This window comes from Pagrus major, chromosome 4 (assembly GCF_040436345.1).
Source record: "Pagrus major chromosome 4, Pma_NU_1.0".
Classification (NCBI taxonomy): domain Eukaryota; kingdom Metazoa; phylum Chordata; class Actinopteri; order Spariformes; family Sparidae; genus Pagrus; species Pagrus major.
In genome coordinates, this window is record NC_133218.1 from 38,731,260 (window position 1) to 38,740,881 (window position 9,622).

The 9,622-nt window shown below is 44.6% G+C and overlaps 1 protein-coding gene across 1 annotated transcript in view; it reads left to right on the top strand.

The window, feature by feature from the left end:
* Window positions 1-2,833: 2,833 nt before the first annotated feature.
* The window catches only part of znf395a (zinc finger protein 395a), a 9,715-nt gene continuing 2,926 nt past the window's right edge, over window positions 2,834-9,622 (top strand). Inside the window, 9 exon segments of the mRNA XM_073464611.1 lie at window positions 2,834-2,921; window positions 5,594-5,771; window positions 6,012-6,166; window positions 6,768-6,877; window positions 7,135-7,337; window positions 7,413-7,513; window positions 8,095-8,188; window positions 8,190-8,390; window positions 8,518-8,610. Coding sequence (XP_073320712.1) covers window positions 5,604-5,771; window positions 6,012-6,166; window positions 6,768-6,877; window positions 7,135-7,337; window positions 7,413-7,513; window positions 8,095-8,188; window positions 8,190-8,390; window positions 8,518-8,610 — 1,125 coding nt within the window. The 5' untranslated portion in view covers window positions 2,834-2,921; window positions 5,594-5,603.

Sequence of the window (9,622 nt, forward strand, 5' to 3'; positions counted from 1 at the left end):
TTATTTACTGCTTTAATTATAATAATACATCATAGTTTAATACGATAAGTTGGGATAGAACTTAGATTGTGACAAAGAATTTACAGTCCAACTTTAAAATCATCGTTATCGAGGCCGATATTCATTTTTCTGATTCTCAGTGTTTTGTGTCCTGTTGCAGATAAAATAACTGTATTTGAAAACACAATGCAGCTTCACCTCTCTGGAGTCCCCGCTGAGTAATCTGAATCTGCAGAGTAACTAAAGTAATCAAATGAATGTAGTGGAGAGGAAGAATACAGGAGAAGAGAATGAAAATACTCAAGTACCTGAGAAAACTGTAGTTAGTTACATTTCATCACTGACACTCAGATTTTAATTATTTTATTTATTATCAGTTCCACTTATCATTTATCTGTCTCCTTGGTAACTAATTATTGCTATCGGCCCGGGAGTCGACCCCTACTTACAATAATATAGGTTTTTATATTTAACCTCATAAGATTCATATTTTGTTTTAATAATACAAATCTGAAAAGTAACTAGTAACTTAAGTTACTGATCTGAATCTGAAGCCACAGAGGAACATTTCATTCTCCAGCTTATTCATTTAACTCAAGTAAAGTACAAGTACCTCAAATTTGTGCTTAGTGCTTATTATTGTTATTATTATTATTAATAATAATAATAATAATAATAATAATAATAATATTAATAATAATAATAATAATAATGTATTATTATTATCATTATTAATATATTATTATTATTATTAATAACAATAATAATATATTATTAATAACAATAATATATTATTATTAATAATAATATATGATTATTAATAATAATAATATATTATTAATAAAAATAATAATATATTATTATTAATAATAATAATATATTATTATTAATAATAATAATATATTATTATTAATAACAATAATAATATATTATTAATATCACTATTGTCAGACTGTGGTGTCAGGGTAAATGAAGTGGGTCACACTGAGCAGCGTGAAGCAGCAGGACGCGCTGCACGTAGCTCACGAGCGAAGCAGCGCCGTGTTGCTGCTACGTGCAGCTCCACACACGCGCACGCACGCACACACACACACACACACACTGAGGACAGAGGGTGAAGAAGGGGTGGAGTCAGAGCTGGTTATGTAATCAGTGATCTCCACTTACAAGCTGCTCAGTGTTTATCATCACACTGCTACTGCACAGAGTACAAGTACACACAGTACACACAGTAACACTACATGCAGTATTACTCCTCAGTGATGGACACTAGTGTGTCAGCAGTACTTCGGGACTGTGCTGTGCTGTGTTCACTCAGTGTGTCACCTGTATGCAGAGTGTGTGTTCAGTGTGTGTTCAGTGTGTGTGTCGGTGCGGGACAGTCAGTAAACAACAGACCTCAGTGGGGTGTGTTCCTGCACGGCTGAGCTCCACCAATCAGCTTCCAGCTCCTCCCCACGTGGTGATCTTGTTTACTACGAGGCTGGAGAGGCACCGCGGGGGCTGCTGGGAAAACCCGGAGCGGATCAGCTGCTCAGAGCTCAACACGCAGACACAGTGTGGTACCGGTTCACTACATCAGCAGGTAGTCTGCTGTGTGAGCAGCGTTCAGTCTGATCCAGTCACTCTGAAAACAAACTACACAGTTACACAAGACGTCATCCTGTTGCATTATGGGAAATGTAGGATCCTGTGTTTATGAAGGTTTGCAAGAGACTGCACATTGAATACAGTCACATGTTACACATGTAAGAACAAAACATCAGAATCAAACACACACAACTGAAGACGTGTACAACATGTGCACCTCCACAGTAACAACTTATTCTGCATAAACACAACTGAGACTGACAGTCAGGACGTGTCCACCTCTGCTCGCTGCAGTCACATTATGTTGTACTGTCTTTTTATTTCAGTCCTCTGGACCGACTGCAGTGGACTCAGGTCACCTGGTGTGCAGGTGTGCAGACTGGATCTGAATGACACACCCGGGTCGGTCTGATTCTGATTCTGTCCTGACTCACTCGTCCAAACAGAACCTGTGCTCTGTTCAGGTCCACTTCACGTGTCCTGCTGCCCTCGTTCCTTCTAGTTGAGGGAAAATGTAGGTGACCTTCATCAGAGCCGGCTGGTCTGCAGAGTGTTGCTGCCTTTGTCTTCACTGAAGCTTCTGAACCTGAGCCCGTCTGTGCACCGTCACTTCCTCCTGTTTCATTTCACTTCTTCTAAAAATAGAAGTATAGTTCAGCTTCATGATCCCTGAAGAGACATGTTTTCAGCATTATGGATCTCCCACACGTGTTTTTAAAGTCCTGATCAAAAGGCAATAAAACTCATTTTTCTCTGTTGATTAAATGTTTTGTTAGTTTGTTTTCCGTCCAACAGACTCGTCAGTTCATCATCCAGCTCAAGAACAAATAAAGAATAAAACTCTGAATACTTTTTACAAGTTTGTTAAAGAATCATGTTTCATATCAGCCGATCAGAAACCAGTCATCACGTCTCAGCATGTTAGTGTTTGTTCAAACTTCATTGTTTGATGTCACATTAATTTACATGTATTCCACGTGTTGTTGTCCAGGCTTACAGCTTTCTTACAATATTAAAAGGCTTCACAGTGAATTAAAAGAAAGAGAGCACGAACACCTCTGATCATAACAAACTAAAGTCACAACCTCTCTGTGCTGACGTCATGTGGAAACAGGCTCCGCTCCAGATGTTCCGGTGCGATCCGGTCCGGGTGTTGTGTGAACCTCCTCCCTCCCTGATGGTGTTCAGACTGGCTGCAGCCTGCAGCAGCTCACACACACCCTCACGCACACACACCCTCACACACACACCCTCAGCTCCCATTGAACACGGTGGACAGTCCGACTGCAGTGTTGTTGTTGTTGTTGTGTTGCTGGAGCTGCAGGCTGCAGGTAGGTGACAGCTGATCACGCTTCCTCCTTTAATCACAGCTGTAATGTGTGAGGACAAACTGCTTCCTGCTGCTCAGTGGACTGAATGAAGAGTGAGCTGCTGCTGCTGAAGTTCACAGAGACAACGAGCTGCCTTCACTTCAGCTCTGTGACCCTTCAGCGTGTCTGTTCAGTCCACTGACCAGCACCACTGAGTGTGGATGGATCATTTCAGTCATTTCTGCAGTAGAAACTTTGGGTGGTGTAGCAGCCTGTAACCTGAGTCCTGTTGTTCGGACGACAGACACAGTGAAGAGTTTCTGAACTGAGAAAAGGACATTTTGGTTTCATGCTGGTGTTCACAGTTTGACCTCAGAGCTCAGAGACGCTTTAGTTTCATGAGAGAGCTGCTGTTGGAGTTGTTTTGTGCTCATTGAGGACTCTTATTGTGGAGGGTGTGAACTCTGCACTGAAGGAATCTGATTGGTTCAGAGCTCAGAGCAGCAGACAGACAGAGGGGTGTGTTTGTACAGTATGTGTGTTGTGTTGTGTTGTGTTGCTTTGTTTTGTATTTATTTGTTAAATGTGTTGAATCTTAATGCGGCTGAATACGAAGATATTTTAGAGTCTTTGTGTGAACAGTTTGTGTTTGTCTGGTTTCTGTGTGCACGAAGCAGCTCTGAAGATTTACCAGGCTGGTGTGAGAGAACGTGGCCTGAGCAACATCCAGCAGCTCTGACATGGACAGAAGCAGTCACTTAATCATTTAGTGACAGAAGATGAAACTGTTTTGATTATCAACTAATCATCAAGCAAAAATCCCAAACGCTCGTTGTTCCATCAGAGGATCTGATGCTTTTCTTTCAGCCCATCTCAACAATAAGTCTTGACAGTGTTCGTTTCTGCAAATCAGATATGTTGAAACTTTACGTACACGTTAGGCACAAAAACCACTCGTCAGGGTTCGGAAGAGATCATGTTTTGGCTTAAAATACCCGGTTCTGTCTCGACAAACACGGCTGTCTAATGTCCCGATGTCTCATTAAATATATCCAGTGGCTTCATGTTGGCCTGCTGACTGCACCACCATCTCCTCCACCTCTTGATATGTAGGTCAGGTCATAAACATGTAATGTGAGCGCGATGTGGATGCAGACGTGTGACGCAGTCTTTCAGTATCACTGCTTCACAGAAACATTAACTGTACATGTCATCCTGTAAACTCATAGTAAACTTAATATCTTTGATTTTGGACTGTTGTTTGGAGAAAACAGGCACTCGAGAAGATTTTCTGGCATCTTAATCAATATGACTGATCAGTAATGGACACAAGTGTTAGTTAGAGCTCACTGATCAGCAGCAGCTCCAACATCTGCTGGAATCTGCTGTACGGGTGTGCTGGTGCTGCTACTGGTTACTCTGAGTCACTGATTAACAGGAAACCTTAACGAGGGGGGTCATCATGTTTCATCATGTTGCCACGGTGACACAGTTTAGTCCTGAAGGTGATGTAATCGTCATCAGTGTCGGCACATAAAGAAACATTTAGCAACAGTTGGTGCCATCTGTTCATTTTAATCCTCTGATCAGCTAGTTACTGGTAACCTGCACACACACACACACACACACACACACACACACACACACACACACACACTCACACACACACACACTCACACACACACTCACACACACACACACTCACACACGCACACACACACTCACACACACACACACACACTCACACACACACTCACACACACACACTCACACACGCACACACACACGCACACACACACACACACACACACACACACACACTCACACACACACACACACTCACACACACACGCACACACACACACACGCACACACACACTCACACACACACACACGCACACACACACTCACACACACACACACGCACACACACACACACACACACACTCACACACACACACACACACACACGGCAGCCTGACTGTAAATGACACTTCAGCCTGTGAGTCACTGTGATTTCACTCGGATCTGTTTCCCAGCAGCAGCTCGGGTCATGTTGGATGTTTTTTAAAATGAGTCTGTTAGAGTTGAAACATCTGCATTAAAGGAAAACTCCACCAATTTTACACATTAAAGTGTGTTTACAGGTCTTTAGGAGGACGACTGCGTATGTGAATGAAGTAGTATAAAAGCCTTTTGTGGCTCCGGTGGAAGCTTCATGTAAACTGTTAAACGGCCTCCTGTGATTTCACTACGTTGCATCGTGGGTAATGTAGGCATCAGGTTTTGATCCAGCATTGTACTCCTGGGACCCTGTCGGACTCATTATGGAGAGTTTAAAAAGAAATGATGAAAATCAACAAAGTAGAATCAGAGAAATCACCTTTTATATTCACACGTTCTTCTTCATCAGCTGCAGCCTTCATTACCCACAATGCAACTTGAACCACTGAGTGACATCACTTGAGGATGAATAACACTTTTACAGTACATTTCCCAACGGAGGTCCCCTCCGGATCACTGCTGCAGTCAGGCTGATAAACAGGAGTGAAGATAAATCCACCTTTTAATCCCAGAAGTTACAGAGTGATCTCTGAGCTCTCCTCCCGTCGGATCAGAACAGAACCTGATGAGGCTCCAGGAGCTGGTCGGCTCCGAGCTGGACTGAAACGTTTCTGTCTTTGTGCTTCCAGACGGACAGACATGTTACCAAAGACACGTCTGGGGAAGCGTTCTCCTCTCGGGGCGTTGGTGAGCTCCACCGGCCCGGCAGCAGGGACACAAGCAGGCCCGGTGACGGGTGACACCGGCGTCACCATGGAAACAGCAGCAGGACATCTGAGCAGAGTCAGGGGTCACCCCGGGCTGAAGGTGAGATCATTTTGTCTTTGTTTTAGAGTCACAGGAAAATCCCAGTTCTGTGTTTCAGTTCTGGAGAGAGCGGTGAGAGAAACCCCTGCTGTGTCCAGGGAACTCTGTCTTGATTGACGGGTGTCTCAGCCTTGATTGACAGGTGTCTCAGCCTTGATTGACGGGTGTCTCAGCCTTGATTGACAGGTGTCTCAGCCTTGATTGACAGGTGTCTCAGCCTATCACTGTCCTCTCCCTCAGGTGTATTTTCAGTGTGGAGGAGCAGGTGAATCTTCAGGTGTGGTCGATCAGCCTGAACTCATGCAGAGTGACGGTTGTGTCTGGTCTTCATCTCATCCCTCCTCCTCGTCCTCCTGCAGCAGATCTGTCTCATCCTGCATCGATGTCCCCAGAAGGTCAGACGTCCTCTGTGTCTGTCTCTGTATCTGTGTCTGTCTCTGTGTCTCTGTGTCTGTCTCTGTCTCTGTCTCTGTGTCTGTCTCTCTGTCTCTGTGTCTCTGTGTCTGTCTCTCTGGCTCTCTGGCTCTGTGTCTGTGTCTCTATGTCTCTGTGTCTCTGTCTGTCTCTGTCTCTCTGTGTCTGTGTCTCTTTGGCTCTATGTCTCTGTGTCTCTCTGTCTGTCTCTCTGGCTCTGTGTCTGTGTCTCTCTGTCTCTTTGTCTCTATGTCTCTGTGTCTCTGTCTGTCTCTCTGTGTCTGTGTCTCTCCGGCTCTGTCTCTGTGTCTCTCTGTCTCTTTGTCTCTATGTCTCTGTGTCTCTCTGTCTGTCTCTCTGTCTGTCTCTGTGTCTGTCTCTCTGTGTCTGTGTCTGTCTGTCTCTCTGTCTGTCTCTGTGTCTCTCTGTCTGTCTCTGTCTGTCTCTGTCTCTGTGTCTCTGTGTCTCTCTGTCTGTCTCTCTGTCTGTCTCTGTCTCTGTCTCTGTGTCTCAGTGAGTCTGTACATTCAGTTTCTCTGTGTGACGTCCAGTAAACAAACTGTCTGTCCTGTCGTCCTGCAGTCAGAGGAGTCCACACGAGGTGGACATGGACGAGCTGATGGCAGCGATGGTTCTCAGCAGTTTGTCCTGCAGCCCTCTGCTGCACAGCCCCGCCCACCCGGACACCACAGGTACAACATCAATAAACAACAACAGACAACAACAATAACAAACAACTACAACAAACTATAAGAACAACAATAACATTGAATTAAGCAAATAACAATAACAACAAAACAGGCATTAACAAACAACAACAAACAATGAGAACAAACAATAACAACAACAACAACAACAACAACAAACGATGAGAACAACATGTAAACAGTAGTGGACGTGATGCAGGTTGGCGTCAGCCTTCAGGACCTGAACACCCTCCATGTTTCAGCTCCTCTGATGGACTGTGGCGGCGGCGAGCTCTCTGACGGCGGCAGCAGTGGTTACTGGAGCGTCGGCCACGGCAACGGAAGCCCGGCCCCCTCTCCACCGTTCGCGGAGGCCAGCGTCAGCCCGACCGCGCCCTCTGACGAAGGACTGGACATGGAGCTGGAGCAGGTGCTGTTCGATGAGCCGGCGCCGCGGAGACGAAGGGTGAGCAGGGTTTTATTTCGATCACAGGAAAGAAATGAAAGAGCGTCAGAGAGCTGACGGCGTTTCCTCCTGCAGAACTCGGTGAAGACGGCCTACAGGTGTCTGTGGCCGAGCTGTGGGAAGGTCCTGACGTCAGTGGTGGGAATCAAACGTCACATCCGGACAACACACCTGTGGTAAGACTCACCTGAGACACACGGCGTCTTTCTCTGCTGATCCTGCTCTTCACGAAGAGTTTTGTGTTTATAGAAGCTTCATCCTGACAGTACACTAAAACAACTGTTGAATAATTTAATGATGAAAATAAAGTTTCATGTCTGTGGGATATTTTAACACTATAATCTTTAATCTTGTCGGTAGTCAGTCATTATATTTCTGGCATGAAGGAGCTTCCATATGTTTATTTATATGATTAAATGACAGTTTGTACTGACATTAAGTTATCTAAAGTTAGATAACATAAAATAATACAAAAATACTTTAATTCTATGATTTAATTATTAGATACTAAGTCAACTTTTACATTTATATGTTTTAAAATGCCAAAATTCTGATGATCTTATAATTTCAAGTTCAAGTTAATATTTCTGATTAAATCATTGACAGAGAACATCAGCAGATTATTCAATAGTGTGTTTTTATTTTATTAATTCAGAAATGAGAAATGAGCTTCCATATCAGCCGACTCAATATTTCCAGAAGCTCAGCTGGCTTCATGATAACGCTGTCTAACACCGTGACCTCTGACCTCTCACAGCCGCGGCGGCGAACACGAGCGTTGTTCTCGCAGCGAGGAGGATTTCTACTACACTGAGATCAACCAATGGGAGGAGCAGCAGCAGCAGTCTCCTCCCCTTCCTCTCCTCTGCAGCCCCGCCCCCCCCCTCCCCAACCTCCTCCTCCTCCTCCTCCTCCTCACCTCCCAGCCCTCCCCCTCCCTCCCCTCCCTCCCCTCCGTCCTCCCCGTCGTCTCCGGCCTGCAGCGCTCTGAGTCGCTCCGCCCCCTCCTCCTCCGGCACCTCCTGGCAGGTCCAATCAGAGCACTCCTACCAGGTAGGGCGGGGCTTATCAACAGTGATTGAGTTTCTGAACGTAAGCTGCATCATTCAACACAAACAACCATTTAATTTTTGGTATTTTTGGACAAAAAATGATCTTAAATCACTTTGTCTTGTTTTAGGCTCCACCTCCCAGTCATGTGACATCAGCAGCAGCACCTTTGAACACACCCACCTGTCGTTGGACGGCCCCGCCCACCAGCTGCATCAAACAGGTAAATCCTTAAAGAGGCTTTAATCAGTATTTTATACGACAGCGTGTATGTGAGTCCTCAGTGAGTCGTCCCTGAGCCTCTCTCAGCTCCCAGCCTGGAGGAAAGTGACTCAACACATTCACTCAGGTTCTGTACGAGAGTCCAAACTGTACCGGAGCACACGGATCAGAAACAACTCACTTTTATTACATAACACACATTCAGACGCCAGTTAAACAGTCGAATTATGAATCGTGTCTAGTTTCACTTGGCCCCCCTCCCTCCCGTGCTGAGTGAGGTCTGATTACAGGAGCTGATTAAACAGGATGTGAGTCTTTGTGTTGTTTGACTCTGATGAAGATGCACGTGGTGTCGAAATGTTTGTTCCTGATCCGTCTGTAGAGTTCAGACTCTGGACGGGCCTCCAGCTCCGTGAGGCGCTTTAAACCTCTACTCCACTACTTTTTACATATTTTTACAGCTGTAGTTACTTTTAAAATGTAGATTCAACATTGAAACACGTTTCATTTAACTGATGTGACTGTGTGACTTTCATTTCAATAAGATTTTAAAAAGTCAAATATTTCACAAAACAGGAAGATTAGAGAAAAACAGAGGAGACAACAGTCCACACAGTCTGTCCTCCAGGAGAAGTTCAGATACTTGTGTAAAAGTAGAAGTACTGATTCTGCTTGTTTACTCCAGTAAAAGTAATCGAGTACAGGCTCTGAAATGTACTCAGAGTATCAGAGTAGAAAGTCTCCCTCTGAAGGACATCTGTGGTCAAAGCTACTGAAGCTCACGTCATATTAATATAATTCAAAGACTATTAAAGTTAAAGGTAGAGTCAGTAGGATTTGTCCCAGCTGTTCCTGAACGCACCACAAAGATAGTTGATAGTTGAGTCTCATTCCCAGGACGTCAAACAGCCACATGTTGGGTTGGTAAAGCGTCCCGAGCAGCAACAAAGAGAGAAAATAAGAAACTCTCTGCAGATACGAGACACTAACACGCCTTTTCTCCCCATTCAGCC